Source organism: Calypte anna, chromosome 1, assembly GCF_003957555.1.
Source record: "Calypte anna isolate BGI_N300 chromosome 1, bCalAnn1_v1.p, whole genome shotgun sequence".
Lineage (NCBI taxonomy): Eukaryota > Metazoa > Chordata > Aves > Apodiformes > Trochilidae > Calypte > Calypte anna.
The window spans coordinates 67,205,506-67,222,348 of record NC_044244.1 but is presented as its reverse complement, the minus strand read 5'-3'; the positions used below and the strand labels follow the sequence as shown (position 1 = coordinate 67,222,348).

General features: G+C 38.2%; 1 protein-coding gene across 1 annotated transcript in view; it reads right to left on the bottom strand.

The window, feature by feature from the left end:
• The window catches only part of NAV3 (neuron navigator 3), a 264,054-nt gene that overhangs the window by 174,912 nt on the left and 72,299 nt on the right, over positions 1-16,843 (bottom strand). The window contains 2 exon segments of the mRNA XM_030463599.1: positions 10,407-10,459; positions 11,158-11,275. Coding sequence (XP_030319459.1) covers positions 10,407-10,459; positions 11,158-11,275 — 171 coding nt within the window.

Genomic DNA, 16,843 nt, shown 5'->3' with positions numbered 1-16,843 from the left:
ACAATGCAAGCCTTGTTCCACCCTGAAATAGCTACTTACATTCCCTTTCCTATTTCATTCATGAAAATGGAAGCCACATCTTACTGCTTTCTGGCACCCTCTGCTGCCTTACACATTAGTCCACAGACAACAAGTTATGGACAGTTGCCCAGTTCCTGTATCTCCATGAAAACATCTTCCCAGTAGTTGGACTTCTCAGCCCAACAAATAAAAGATGATGATATTCATACTTGGTGTGTGCCCTCATTCACTGCTTGAAATCTTGAAATTATGCTCAGGATCTCTTTTCTAAATTTCACCTGGACTTACCTAAGGAACAGAGATAGTAGCTCTGTAGAAGAGTGCTCATCTCAAACTCACCACTGTCCAGAAAATACAAAGGCTCATCAAACCTCCAAGAATTTCAAAGCTCCCAGAAACTTTATTCACAAATGAGAGGGAGGGAGAGTGGCTTAAGTGCCTTTCAAAGAGTATGAAATGATTGGGGCTTCATCAGAACTACACAAGATCCTTTATACAGATGCATGTTTGTGTCTGCATGCACTACACACCAAAACACCTGACCATATTGTTCCTTGGGAGTCTTGTGTGTGTGTTACTGAAGCTGCAGAATGTTGTCAGGATAGTCAGTGGTAGATCAGCTTTAGAAGAGGGATGAGTGAAAGAACTTGGGGCTCCATTTGACTAAGTGATCTTTTGTGAAAAATCTACCTCTCTGGGGAAATTCAAAGCTTTGTAGATGTGGAACAATAATCTTCCCTAGCTAACATACCGCACACAAAATTATAAGACAATCTAAAAAGAAGTATTGTAAAGAGTGTGGCTAAAAAATCTTTATATAGAAGTAAGTCTTCCACTAGCACCATAATAGAATTGGCATTTTGCCACAGTTCCAAAACAATCAGACATTTGATAAAAGTCTAAAAGATGACAAAATCTTAAAATAACCAAAAAGCCTTGTCTAGATATATTTTAAGATGAAACCACTTCAGAGACAATGTTAATTTCCTTGTAAAGCCTAAACATGCAATCTTGCTGTTCAGCTAAACATCACGCACTTCTTTATTTTTAAATTTAGTAAACATTCTAGACATTTGTAGTATTTATAACACACTCTCCCTATAGAAGATGGTAAAACTACACCATCAGTAAGCACACATATTTATTGTAATCCTGCTGTTGCTCTCCTGGGAAAAATGTATTAGTGTCTATAACCAACAGGTGCTTTCATAGTCAGCTTGTGTGTATATATTCTAACTGCATAACTGTGTTAAAATGACTCAGTGCATTTCCAATAATAGGAAGGCCATTTATTCATCATCTTTTTCTATCTATAGTATACAGTATCTATGTCACAAATACATATTGGATCAGCTCCAAAATTTCAGGGAACATTCACATGACATTTCTGAGAAAAAAAAACATTAAATCAAACAACAGAAAATGAAGAGGGTAGAAAGCTAACTACAGATGGGGGCAGGGAATCAGGAGACTAACAACTACATCTCTTCAAACAATAAATACTTCACAGTGAGTGCATGTCACCCAGTAGTATTTATGCTTAAAGAACTACAGTATTTCATCTCTGTGCCTCATCTAAATACAATTTAACAGAACAAGTTTCTATCTATTGATACTCCTGACAAACACAGTTGAGGGATGAGGGCAAGCAATGGGTGAGATAAGCATGACTCAGAGGCATGGAAGCACTGGCATATTCCAGAAACAGATTAAAGGGAGGGGGGCTTCAAGGAATTGCTAGGGGAAAGAAATTTGAAAAATGGAAGGAAAATAGTAGATTTTAAGGAATTAAAGGAGTTTTTGCATTCAGTGATCTTGATCTACAGAAGCAAAAGGTGCCCACCGTTAATCCTACCCCTAAACTATCAAACCCATCCCTAACCTAACATGTCAGTAGATTCCATGGAGGCTGATACCATCACGGTGTAAGTACATCTTGTGACCTGATTACCTCATTAATATCTAGATGAGTTATTCTCACGTGATTCCATGCTTTAACATGACAAAAAAATTGTAAGTATAAACAAAAAGGCTAATAACTGCATGTGATTTATAGTTAATGTATAATGTATTTCTTCCAGCCTAGTAAAACACTATCCAGGATGTGTCCCTGTGGCATTTTCTTTCATGACTTCATAGAGTCAAATGTGAGTGACTCAGGGGAATATGCATCTCACTGCCTGATGTGAGTGAGTAATTCTGAGCTGTTGTATAGAAAAGGATTGTCATAAATCCTGTGGTTCTTTTCATGTTCTCAGATCTTCCCCAGATGTAAAGAGAATTGCTTGTTTCAGAGCAGAATAAAGATGTCTAACAAAAAGCCAAACCAGACTCAGATCATATCAAAAAGTGATGATTTGACTACCTTCTCCTCCCCTTCCTTTCCATGCCTATAACATCCTTAGACAGGATGGACTGTATTTCCTATCCTTAATGCTCTACCAGATCTAACAGTTGTAGCAATTCTCTCATCCTCTCCTTACCTTTTTTACTTTAAAATAAAAATATTTTTGGTCTCCCATGAAAAGGCAACTGTTACTCTGTTTGTCTATCAAGCTCTCACTTCATCTATATTTTCTCTTCCATTTTAGACCTTTTAGAAATTCTAGCATTTGTTTGCAAAAGCATTGGCATTCTCTCTCTGCCAGTTTGCCTCTCATCCTACTCAAATTGTTTATGCTAATAACATAAATAATAAATAATAATAAATAATAAACTCTTTTCAGTAAATCTTGGAACCAGTGTTCCAATATCTTCATACTTGAAAGTAAACCATCTCTAAGATTAACACCTTTACCCTTAGTGAAATTCTGTCCTTTTTTCTTTCTTCCTTCCTTCCATTCATATTATCATATTATTTCAATAACAAAACCTTAAATGGGCCCTTTTGGGCTGCAACACACTTCTTGTTTTCATGCTCTCATTTTTATTTTTACTCTAGTCTATATTGCAAGTTAATGTCATCCGCAAAAAAAAAAAAAAATACTTCATTTTCTACACTGATGAAGGAGATTTTACTTTCTGTAGCTATTTTAAAATTTGCATTTTTTGTATATTTGTATTTGTATATTTACACTGTAGATATATCTACATGTGTTGCTGTTAGCCAGGTAATTTTTAAATTATGTGGCATAGAGGATTACAGAGAAAAGCTGCAGGCCCCTATGAGGCACACACAAGTTTATCAAAAAGGTTTATTGCTGTCTAAAACAAAGAGCTAGACTCAAGTCATGAAGGTCAGCTTCTAACACCTAGTCCCTCACCTATCATTTATGATTCAAGAGTGTGAAAGGACTTATTTCACTCTCAAAAATGTTCAGTGAGCATTTGCTGAAAAATTAGCAAATTCAAAGCAATTAGATATAACCTAATGCTCAGTATGCTGGTTTAAGAGAGTGGCCAGGTCCCTGAACATGGAAGAGGATCTTGTACTGTCTTGTCCTCTCATCCCCTTTATTTCTGGGTGGCAACATGACTACACATGTAGAAGGCTCGATGATCATTTCCCACTACTTTGTGCTCCAGGACATGATATATAAATTGCATACCACAGGATTTCTCAGACTGCCTGGACAATTGATTTGAGGCCACAAAAATGTATGGGAGATATGAGCAGTTTGCAAGAGCAACTTGGAGCCCTTCGACCTATTTTGTTATCCAAATCGGCCCTCAGCAGTGGAAACAGAAATCCAAGGGTGGAATTTTAATTAAAGCAGACCAGGGTCTACTTCAAGAGGTAACAGGGTTCTAATATCAGAGGGCCTTTTACTTTATCCAAGGACACTAACAATGTTCCCATTGTAACATGAACATAATTGCTCATCTCCTGTGTGGCCAGGTCCTTCATAAAACACCTGGCAGAGAGGGAGACTGTCAGAGCAGAGGGGAATTTTAGGATTATACTGGAAATGTCTATGCTAAGTTTACACAAGGCAAAAGATATGTAATTTGATCTGCATTCTCACGATGTTGACAGAATGGAGAAGAAATCATGCTTACATTCCACACAGTCCTTTACCTAACACCTGGGTGTATTCTTCAAGTCCCCCTTCCCCAAAACACCCCCACACAGCTATGACTGTACCTTGCAGATTCTTTTTATGTAACATAGCTAAAAGGTAAGCACTGTTATATATACACAGGAAACCTCCATAAGAGCTTAAATTTTAATTACTACCTTTTTTTTCCCTATGGCTTCACTTCACTAGATATGCTGTGAACCTGACATTGTTTTCTGTACGTACTTCACTATTACCCTCTTAAGGACTACTACATTATCAAATCCCAGATGTTCTTTGACTATCAGAGGACAAGAAAACGAGCTTTTATTCCATCCTGCCCATATTGTGTCAAGCCATTCTTTTTGACTACATTTCTAAACAGAGATTTGTACCAATCAAGGCTGCTTCCACAAACTTTGTCCTGAATCTTACGCAAACTGCAAACTGCATCTTCCCCAAAACAGAGTGATCAGCTCACCATGAAGAAATTTCCAGGCCTATCTGTCAATATCTCACTAGTAAAGGATAATAGGAGTTCAACACACCTTTTTCTTCAGCATTGCAAGATCTTTCTGCAGTTTCACCCATCAGATTTAGATTTCATTATCCTGAGTAAGTACTGGCAAATCTTTTCTTCACATGCCTTTTTCCAGATCATTTGCAAACAGAATGAATGAGTCAGAAGATACGAATCATAGACCATCTTTTTTGCAGACACTGATCAATTATCCCTTGCTTTCCATTCCTAACTAGTTTTTAATGGCCTTTATAGAGGTGTCCAAGAAACAGCTTATGACTGATCCCTTGCCTGTAGTTCCATCCCATGCTGCAGATATTTCAACCAACTTAAAAAACTTAATCAAAACTTGATCAGCCCAATGATCAAGATTTTCTTTTTAAAGTGAAATACTTATCTTACATCCAATTACAAGGAAGTGCATACACCACCATTAACACACTTCAGGCTGTTCATTTAAATTCTGAAAAGTATGTGTGCAAGCATGCACCACAGAAATACAGGAACTAGATTACTGTCCATTCATTTAAGCATTTTCAAGAAACTCCTGTAGCAGCCAGCTGTGAAATCTGTGAAGAATCACTGATAGCCATGAAGTGACAGTCAGAACTGAAACAAAAGGGACTCACAGAGGGAGTGGGAAGAAACTGGCCTGCACTTGGAAGGAGTTGGGATTAGTTTTCAAAACTCAAACTGAATTTGTAGGTATAAGGGTCCAAATTTCTACATAAATTTCTGTATGCATTTCAACATGTTGTGCTTCTGTGGAAGGCTCACCTGGTGCTGCTCCAAGCACAGAAGGTATATCCTGAATATATATTTATAGCCAAGCTTATAAACAACTAAACTAGTGAAGCCACAGTTCAACAGTGATCAGACAGAAAGCTTTCAGGTGGGCCTACTTGACAGCAAACATAGGGATAACATTTTCTGGCTTCCCAGTATTCAAGTAGCTCTATGTAACCATATCCCCCAGTTTTTTGAATGGAATCATATGGGTCTTAATAGTACCAACCATACTTAGTTTATATAATACTATCCTGTTTTTCACAAACACCTTTTAGACATAGAATGCTAATATTGGTACTCCCATCCTTGGTTATTGACATTCCTGGATACTGAGGGATGCTACTCAGTGGTGTCTGCCCAGCACATCTCTGTCAGAGGAAGTCCAAAGGCAAGTGTCTATACTGAAGGGCAGGTATATCCTGTGGCACACTTAGCAGTTCCAGTTTTCCATCCTTTTCATAGGATTACTGCCTGCTAAGATACTCACCCACTTCGAGTCCTGCAACCTTGGCTTCCTCAAGCATATAAGAGTCAGAGAGGGAGTCCCAGTGGGCTCTCGTGGGACTACAAGAATGCTATAAAGCACATCTACCCAATAAAATATATTACATTACTTCAGCTCCACACTCTTCTTTAACTATGTTATAGAAAGTTCTATCATACACATACTCCCTCATTAGGCAGAGACTGATCCACTTACTCCAGCTTCTTGCTAAAGTACACAATTTTAATTCTGTCTCATAGAATACTGCAAAACTGCTGGTATTATTCTTGTGGCTCTTTTCTGAAACATTTTTAACTGATTAACATATTTTTAAAGGCACTATTCATGAAATCAAGTACGATGTTGTAGAAATTATCTTAGTGCTGCACATGGTCACATGGATTCCCACTTTTAACAGATAAACAGCTACTCATGGCATTAAGCTCTACTTTTTCCTTAACATTCATAGCCATTTGACAACATGCCAGATCTCCAACACCTTCTCTAAATCCTTAATTTCCAGGATGTCATAAACAAGACCTGTATTTTTATTGAATACAACTCCCTCTGCTCAACTGCAGGATGTCTGTATCCTAAATCATAAAAATTACTTGTGAAGCATACCTTTGGTTACATAAACTAGTAGAAAACTGTGCGAATGACAAGATTGACAAAATGAAAAACAGCCTTCATTAAATGCTTGCACCTACATTAGGAACCTTTTAATAAGAAGGCTCTCTCCAACTCTTTAATAACTATGAGAAAACCACTCCTATTACCTATAATTAAGGATGAGTTTGTACACAGATGTGCACTGGCCTAGACATTTCTCATGGGAAGTAGCAACAGCAGCTAATTCTAAGGAAATAAAATCTGGAGGAAAAATAAACTTGAAAACTATATTTCAACTCTTGGGCAACTTTGAGGGTTTTTTTAATTATAATATTATGAATATTATTATGCACCCAAAGGACCATAGATTGCATGAAGAAAGAACAGAGACATTAGTTTTCTAAAATTATCTATGGACAATACTGTAAATGTCACCATAAAAAGATTTTCAGTTCAGTAGTTTTTTATTTTCCTGAATTCACTCTGCCAACTCCAGGATGGAATAGATTTAATATAGTATTATTACTGTATGCTTGTCCAGAGACAAAATACTGGAGATCTTCCAGTACATTTTTAATATATTCAGAGAGAGAAAAAAAGATCTTAATTCTTTCTCTTTGGACCATTAGCTAAAAGCTTTATAACATATTTTCCACTTGGGTGATATTTTCTTTTCACTAATGATGCAGGAACTTACAACAGAAATTAAAGAAATGTGAACTTAAGAAACAAATGGCTTATAAAGCAAGCAGAAAGGAATTAGCTTCTCATTTTATCAAAAAGTAAAACTTTGAAAGACAGTTAAAAAAAGGAACAGAAAGATGATTCTATGTTTCCTTAATTGATAGACCTATCATGCAAGGAAATTGTATGAAATTGTATGAAACTGATTCATACAAGGAAAAGACAAAAATGAATGTGGTGGTTTTTCCACTGAAAAGTTTGAAAAAAGGTGATGATAAAGAAGGCTAACGTGCCATATTCTTCCCTGAATGGATAGCTGTGAAGAAAAAAATAGGCAAGGCAAAGACTATATGACACTATAGATAGACAATGTATATTATAATATACAGTTTTAAACCTTATGCCTATTAAAACCATTCATGAGAAATGCCAAAATCTGTTTACCAGAGTATTTGCCAAGCAAACAAGCAAATCTTGCCAATTCTTTTGTAACTTTCATTTATTTAAATTTTGTATATTTGAATATGAAATAACTTATTCCTTACTAATCTCAGGTTCTCAAATTCTGTTTGTAGCATCAAATATATAAGTCTAATGACAGCCATGAGGACTCTTGTAAAGCTAATTATGCAGAACCTGGATGTTGCTGGGGGTCACAGGTTTTAATTTTTATGAACTTGTTGGGCCAGTGGAGCCAGTTCAACTTGTCTTCAAGTACTTTAGGTATCACTGCCAAGATCAGCACAGAGTGCAACACATTGCAGTAGACCTAATTAAAAGAAAACTATAAAAGAAGCTTTTTATATATATTTAATATAAACATTAAAAGATTTTTACACTTTAGGTAGCATTTGAATTGAAATGCCTTAAAAATCACCTGGAAGGTGAAGCTATTGGGAGGAAGAAAACCAAATGGTGAGTGGAAAAGAATTTAGGAACATTGGTAGTAATCAATTATGAGTTGATATCAATATATTCTACAATGGATATCAAGTGTTGCCAGCAGCAGAAAATCCATGTCACTGCTCTCTAGCTTGTTTTAAGCTGGTAAGATATTGTAGTCATAACCTCCTTAATTACAAGTTAAGACACCAAGGATCATGAAAACATTTGTGAAAGAAAAGTGTGTTGGGATTCTGGAAGTTTATAAACTAAAAATGTTAAAATGAAAGAAGTGACTGAACAGCAAACAAAAATGTTATAGGAATATCATGCTGGTTTGATGGCTGATGTTCCCACAAATCCTGACAGGACATACTGCTACATTGCCATTGGCATATGTCAAATATGTAAACTAGCTTCAGCCACAGTTAATTTTTCTTTTTAACAACCAAGACCCCACTGCTACAAGGAGAAGAGAATTGGCCTGTCATTACCTAAGAGAGCTAAAAAAAATGAGCAATGTGAGGGGATTTTACCTAAAAACGCCAACTCAGTGCACAATTCAAAGGAGGCAAATGAAGAGCAAACTCAGTAATTGGAGTCTCCAAGGTGCTTTGAGAGGAAATGTGACCAGTATCAACTACCTTAGCTTCAGTGCACTTTAAACTTCCTAACTCAGTTGGAGAAATCAGCAGTAAAAAATTAGTATTTCAAAAGGTAGGAAAATAACCTGATTAGGCTGTAGAGATAAAACCATATGGAGGCTAAATCAAAGAAGAATGAAAAAAATTATATTCTATTTCTATCAAGTTAAAGTGATGCCTAGTGCTGTGCAAACACTGATATGTGTCTATGTACAGAAGTGTTGAAGCACCTGGTCTGAGACTCAGGGCTCCTGAAGCATAATCTTAGGCCTGGCTGAACTGAAAGATGTGCTTACAAAAGGAGAAAAACAGACACAAAATTATTCTCATAGGTATTGCTGCAGCATGGGCATGCATTGGCCCCTCTTCCCCTGCAACTGCAGCAGAGCTATGCAGAATCCCTATGCCATACAAACATTTACCTATCTTCAAGAAATGTTCAAAAATGTTGTTTCTTTGGAGATTAAAAAGTTGGTTGGTAGGTGAACGCTTCTCTTTGCAGCTTGGCTTTCTCCCATGGAAATAAAGCTCGATTGGCAGCAAAGTGGTGGGTCCCTAAGTGGCCAATAAGCACTATCATAACCCTGGGAAATCATATCACTTTTCTGTGCTTGTGTCTATTCTTGCTTTTCTTGTCTGTCTGGAATGGTAGGTTTTAATGTGATTAAAGTAGAGTTATTATCTCTCAATCTGTGCATAGTATTAAGACTTCCACGCTGGAGTTCCCAGCATTCTCAGCTGGGGCCACTAGGTGTTGCTGTAATATGGGTAATTAAAATAATAGCTATTATTAAGGAAATGGCATAGATTGTTACTATGAACTGTTTCAAAAAACCTAAAAGCCAGAGAAAAAACTTACTTTAAAGCTGCACATTTTTTGAAAAGTAAGAAATGAAAGACCCTATAATTAACTTCTCGAGTGCCCAATTTTGTTCCTTTTACCTTCTTCATTATTAGAGAAAAAACCTGCAAATACTTCTTCTTTTAAAAAGTTGAATAAATGCAAACTTTTTTCTATTCCATTTCGATTTTAAGACCAGCTTCTGCAGTTTGCTATTGTGCAAGCTCATCTAAATCATGACATGCCAAAATACTTGCCAGCTACACAGATGCACCCCTTATTTGCATAATATTAAGATGTGACCAGAAAGGCAAAGTCCACGAGCATGAGACAGCATTGAACACAGTAGAAAATTAATAAGACTAAATATGAATCACAGTCACAAGATGCTTCTTGCCTGAGAGTATTAGAATGTCTGTAAGCAGCTGCCAGCGACAGCTCAAAGAGCTATATGACTAAAGTGCTATTTCTGAAAGTCTTGGAGTCAGTGCATCTAACTGGACTTCACAGTGGACAATCCAAAATACTTTTTATAATCAAAAACAATTTGGCAAGCCTTGTTCATAAAACCAGTTTTCCAGACACAGGGACTCCACTTAAAAATTTGTTCTTGGATTTAATGCCCTTAAAAATGAAGTTAAATGAAATTATCTAGATCATCAGAAGAACAGGTCTGCTAACACAGTTCTGGACTACTTAGAAGTGATGAAATTTTATTTCTGGGTTACCTCAAGACCCAAACTTAGCACAGAAATGCAGTGACAAACACTAAGCAAATGTGACAAAAAAAAGGTACCAGCAACACTGCACTACATGAGAACTAGGACTTTATGGTAAACATGGGACAGAATTTTCACAGTTTAAATAAATCATTATTAAAAGGCATTTTAAGAAAGTGCCTGCACAGACTAAAAATATATTACATTCTTACCATTTGAGAGTGGCTCTGGGGACAGCCATTGATATCTTCAACCTTTTCATTTGCTAAACAAAAACAGTGAGGAGAAAAGCAGAAGTAAACAATGAGATAAAATTTTCCACACCCTGCCCCCCATCCCTCCCCCCCCCAAAAAAAAAAACCAACCTAAAAAGCCAAACGAAACCCAAAAACACACACAGAAGAAAAGCAAAAAAGACAGAGCAATAAAGTGGATTTTGTTGACACAGAGCTCCTTTCTAAGTGAAGCTCAGCTGTACAGTAAGAGTCCTGTTAGCAGCAGTTGCTCCCACATGCCAAATCCTGCAAAGGGGGAAGTGCGAAGGAGGTCGCTGCTAATTCTTCAGCCCCTGAAAAATAACTGCTGACATGAAACCTTCCACAATTGTCTGCAGGGTCAGGATACAGTTTCAAGGCATCCCACAAAGTATGAGCCACTCTAACTAACAAAATGCACACATGGGAGACATATGGTTTAATGGAGCATTCATTTCTGACAATTCAAAGTGTTTAAGATACAGTTCTGGCCATTTAAAGTATGGTTAAACAGCCACTTCCAAACATGCTCACATAAACATATTTTTGTATTAAAAAAAGGATGAACCACACAAATATCGGAGACATATGGACCCAATCAAAGCGGATTATTCAGGGTTCATCTTATTGTTAAATATATTCAACTTGAATTATATATCCCCCCACGCAAGGAGTCAGTTCTCAGTGCTTCTCTCAGCCCTGGTCTTACCGATGATCTGGATGATTTCTGCTAGCAGAACTCCATCTGCAATGTCCTGTTGCAAATCCTTGATCAACCGCTTGTGGCCAGATTTTGCTAGGTAGTGGTTAGCCCAGTCCGTGTAAATCTGCAGAGCAGGGAGGGAGGGCAAGGGGGAGAGGAGGAAGAGAAAAAAGAACACAATAAAAATTCTTAAAACAAATGTTGGCTTGCACACCAGAACTATTCTGGATCACATTGCCATTTAAGAAGATAAGAAGTCAGCACTGGAAGAAACAATTTTAATGTTTTTGCTCTTTTTAAAAAAATTTAAAAATTTATTTATTGGCCATGCCCCTCCCCCTGCCATCCTCTGTTTCATTTTAACTTCAAATGATTCAGGCTGTTTCATGAGGGTTGAAACTTGCTGTGACCAAGCAAAATTCCCCTTATGACTGTAAAGGAAACTTCTGTTGTAAATCAGTCACATCTACCACTATTCCACCTCCCACAGTTTTTCAGCCTCTGTGCATTCCCCCCCCCACCAACATTCTCTCTCTGGGGCTGCCTAAGAGAAAGTGATAGCAGTGACATGTGCCTGTGTTTTGGAAAGAGTTCATCAGGTGGTTGTTGTTTATCCCATGCCTGGTGATGCCTCTGTGACACTTCCTGCAGTAACCACTGTGTCCTGCTGTGCAGGGACAGCTCGTTCGTTCCCTTGCCTACAGTTCAGTGTGGTGCTATGTGCACAGAGAAGGCTGAGAGCACCAAATGTACAGTAGCCTCAGCCCTGGAATTAGAGTATATATCCTGGAAAAAAGCTGCATCCTTTGTCTGGCAGAAGAGGAACGGGAAGGGTGAGACTGAGCAGCACCAAATTCCTAGCAACAGGCACACTTATCAACAAAAGGTTGAAAAGGACCAGCTGATCTACATCCTCCAAAATAAAGGAGGAGGCTGCATTGAAGAGAGAGGTTGAACAGAAGGTGTACACATATGCAGAGAGAACATCTGGGGACACCTACAGCGTAAACACAAGGGGAACCAGGTTCATGTAGGGTGAGATAAAGAAGGGACCATTTACTTCACCTATGTACCAGAGGAAGAATGCACCCCAAGAGGTACTGACACTGTTCCAGGGTGTCCCAATGTGAAGAAGCAGCTGGAATAGTGGAACTGTAGGATCTTGCCACTGAGAGAAAGCATACATGTACAACTGCATCATCGTGTAAGTATGTAATATCTAAGGTTCAGTCTCTGCTGAGAATGTTGTTTGAAAATATTGAAACTGCACCTCTTCCATAAAAACAATACAGTCTTACTTTAGAAAAATCCTTTTATTTAATCTCAAAGACCCTTGGAAGGAAGGGGTCAGAATGCCATTTGGGAACTCAAAAAAAAGAGGCCAAAGCTTTTTTCACCAAGGAACTCTCTAGAAGAGACAGGGTGGGAAGTCCAGGGTCTTAATCAGAAACCCAAACCCAACTTTCCATTCAGCAAAAGTATCACTGCTCAGTCTGTGTTCACATGCTAAAGACTCCTTCACTACCTGGGTACCATTAGAATCATAGAATCATAGAATTGGCTGGGTTGGAAGGGACCTCAGAGATCATCAAGTCCAACCCTTGATCCACTACCGCTGCAGTTACCAGACCATGGCACTGAGTGCCACATCCAGTCTCTTTTTAAATATCTCCAGGGACGGAGAATCCACTACTTCCCTGGGCAGCCCATTCCAATGTCTGATCACCCTCTCTGTAAAGAAATTCTTTCTAATATCTAACCTAACCTTCCCCTGGCACAACTTGAGACCATGCCCTCTTGTCTTGCTGAGAGTTGCCTGGGAAAAGAGACCGACCCCCCCCTGGCTACACCCTCCTTTCAGGGAGTTGTAGAGAGTGATGAGGTCTCCTCTGAGCCTCCTCTTCTCCAGGATGAACAGCCCCAGCTCCCTCAGCCTCTCCTCATAGGGTCTGTGCTCGAGTTCCTTCACCAGCCTGGTTGCCCTCCTTTGGACCTGCTCCAGGACCTCAGTCTCCTTCCTAAACTGAGGGGCCCAGAACTGGACGCAGTACTCAAGCTGTGGCCTCACCAGGGCTGAGTACAGGGGCAGAATCACTTCCTTGGACCACAGAATTTTTCCTTCTTCATGAAGAGATGGAGAATTATAACTTGTTTGGTGTACCTGATTTCTTTTCGAATTCCAGGTCGTTTGCCATAGCTTTCTTGAAAGTTTTAGAACTTCAGATAACCACACAGAATTAAACAGTGGAAGTGCATTCAGGTCTCCCATAGCCAAAGGATGCTGCTATTAGATGGGACCCTAAATTTCCCTGCTGAAGTCTGTATCAGTAACCTTGTTTTCATAGACTGCCTTTTTTACAAGGGAGTGGCATGAAAGGTTTCATTAAAATATTTTTTAATGCCAACTGTAGCTAGAAAGCATTTCTTCAAAGATACAACCAGACACAATAAATGCTAACGTGGAGTCTCTGAAGTATGTATGAGCATATATTTAGAACAATATGAAGACGTTATGATAAAAGACACATACCACACCCAGAGCATCACATATTCCCTGCTACTAGTATTTCAACTTCAGTCATCCTTCTAAAGGAATGTCTCAGTAATATTCTCTGAGCTATTACTATAACCAGAATTATTTTCTGTATTCCAATGAAACTAATCCCCTGTAACAGACAGAATTTAATACTCACTAATATTATTTTAGGTTAGTTTCACATTATAAATAAAAATACTTTGCCAAGCATTTCCCTCATCATTTGTCACACCCACGTGTAATCTGGTGTACCAATCCTAATTTTGACTACAATTTGAACTATCCTCTCCCTAAGCAGCCAGAGAAATTTAATTCTAGCAGCTGCTTTGCAAGTATCTAGTATTCAAAGAATGGACTTCAGCCACCCACTTCTAAATTTTCTTATTAAATTTAAAGTGGCAAGCATAAAGAATGCAAACAATGTTTTGTAAACAGAGTTTAATAATCCACATCCTACCATCAGTAGATGGTCTGTATTTTGATAGTCATGCAACAGTAGAAAAGAAATACTCCGAAGAGAAAGTGGTAAAAGAGGAGGGGTTTTGCTTCAGAATTATTCTTAAAAAAAAAATAAAATTAGTAAGTTGTTAATTTAGTCAATACAGCAAATCAACACCCACTTGGCAGTGGAATGTCACATTTAATTTCTTCTCTTTCCACTCAGATCACCACTAGTTTCTGTTTTCCCCCTTCTCCATAGGATGCCTTTCTCATTCATCTCATTCTTCCAGGGACCCAGCTGTTTAGGAGTTAGTTGTAAAAAATTAAAAGCATGTAGATATACACAAAAAGTTATAAGAATGCACACACAACACTATATTCTTTTTACATTTACATTTTTACATTAAATTCTCTGATGCAAATAATATGAACCAGAGTATACTCCCCTCCACAGTTCTAATTATCAAGTTAATCATGCACCTCTTAGAAATGTTATCTTGAACTACTTGGGAACAGAAAAAGCTCCAGAGTACATCATAATAGACAGCAAAGGATAGAAAAGTCATGCAGAACACAAGATTTAAAAAATATCAGCAATTTCATGTAACAGTGTGCTTTTTATGGGTGCTCCCCTTTCACTGGGTGCTGAGCATCTCTAACGAGGAGCCGTGCACGCTTCCCCTCCTTTGCCAACAGAAAGCAGATAATTTTGCCTTGCACTCTTTGTGCAGTCATGTTTTCCCCCAAATTCTCTTGCCTTAGATTTTTCTACGATGAGGCTGTTCCAGAGAGGCAAACACACAGGAGGGTTACTTGTTGCAACACATCCTCCCTGCTCCACCGCTTGCTCCAGTAACCCTGCCTCACCACCACACACTGGGCTGGGCTGCTGACTTACTCATTTCCTCTCCGAGCTTCCTCTCCTACCACTCTGTGTCACCAGGCACGTCTGAACTGGGAATACTGATTTTAATGCCTGGTTCCAGCTGCTGACAACACAGGGGAGAGCCTTGGTGACACCGAGGACCAGTCCCAGCAACAGGAGAAGGGAATAGCCCCAATGCTTGGTTTGTGTGGTTTGAGCCCGCTCCCCAGCCATGGAGGTTTCATTGCTTGCAACATGAAAGAGGATTGGGTGCAGGCAGCTCATGTTAACACTGGTTTCCCCCAGCATTCCTCAACAGCTCATCATGCTGACCTTCGGCAGAGTAAAGGAAATGAAACTCTGCTACCCAAATATAGTTATGAATTTCATCTCGATACTTCACACATAGCTATGAGAAGCATAGGGAGGCTTGGCAAGATTCTTAATGAAACGATACACTTTGTGAGGGGCTGGTTCAAAGAAATGGGGGAAAAAAAAAAGAAAAAAAAAAGAAAAGAAAAAAAAGAAAAAAAAAAAAGGTTACTGCCTTCCTTAGATAATGTTTTTACTATAAACCATGTAATTATACATCCGGCGGTGCTATAATTCATCCTCTTTAAAATTAATACAGAACTGTTACCACCCACAATCAATGCCAAGTGAGAAATGTCAGATGGATTTCAGAAGTACAGTCAAGCTAATGCAATAATAATGCATGACACTTCATTAGTGTCTGCCAGTAAATCAGCTCAACATGCTTTCCAGGCACAAATGAAATCACCCCTATTATTTATTATTTCTGTACTTGTGAGGAAACTGAGGCATAAAAGCTTTCTTGGTCTTTTTGTTTTGTTGTTTTGTTTTTTTTATGGGCAAACTCAAGGGCAAACTGATCTGGGAGTGCAACCCTCATATTCTGAGTTGCAGTCATTTCTTCTCTATGCTTTTTTATCAGGCAGTTTTATAAATAGGCTTCTGGGGAAAATGCATATTCCAAGAATCAGGACCCTTCTGCATATTTTCATTTGTTTGCTACAGAATATAAAGTTTCAGATCTGGAAATGGTATCCAGTTGCTACTGAGAAGTCAGCTTTCCATACTCAGAGCATGCTGCTGTCAGTTCATGATGTGCCAGTCCTGCTGCTTAGGAGGAACAACAGTTGCTGCCTACTGACTTATGGCAAGGCCTTGTGACCCATTTCCATGCCATTTAGGAGCAATAGGTTATATCTGAAAATTATTTAAATCTTTGTCCACTATATGAAAAAGATTCCTATCTCCCCTAGATATATAGAAATAAACATAGTATCTAGTTCTCATTGTTTGTTCTTTACAATACTGTCTGGAAGGCAAATGTATCCTCATTCATTATCATGAAAGAATTGTAAATTCTTTTTAAAGTTCTTTTTAACATCATTTCCCTTTAAGGAATCCGTAAGTAACAGCAAGCTTCCCACAAGTTTTTCTTTCTTCTCTACCTTATAGCAACCAAGAATTGGAGAACCAGAAGGAGAAGTTACCTATTACAAAAGAAGTTGCTAGCAGTATACCTGGGTTGGAATAATTCACAGCAATACACTCCACTCCTATTCAGCGTGGCAGGTTTCTGTCATATTCTATGTTTGGATTGTATCAATACATTTCATAATCCTTTTAAAAATTCTTTAAAAAACAATTTGGAATAAAGGAAAATGAAACTACTAAAAAGCCTGAACACCAAGAATTTTAAATCAGCCAAACTGGAAATACGGCACTGTTAAATAAGTGTTACCTGATATTCTAGTGTAAGGGACTTATTTTGCTTAAAGCACTGCCATAGGAGACAACAGATTGATAGCACTTAGAGCTTT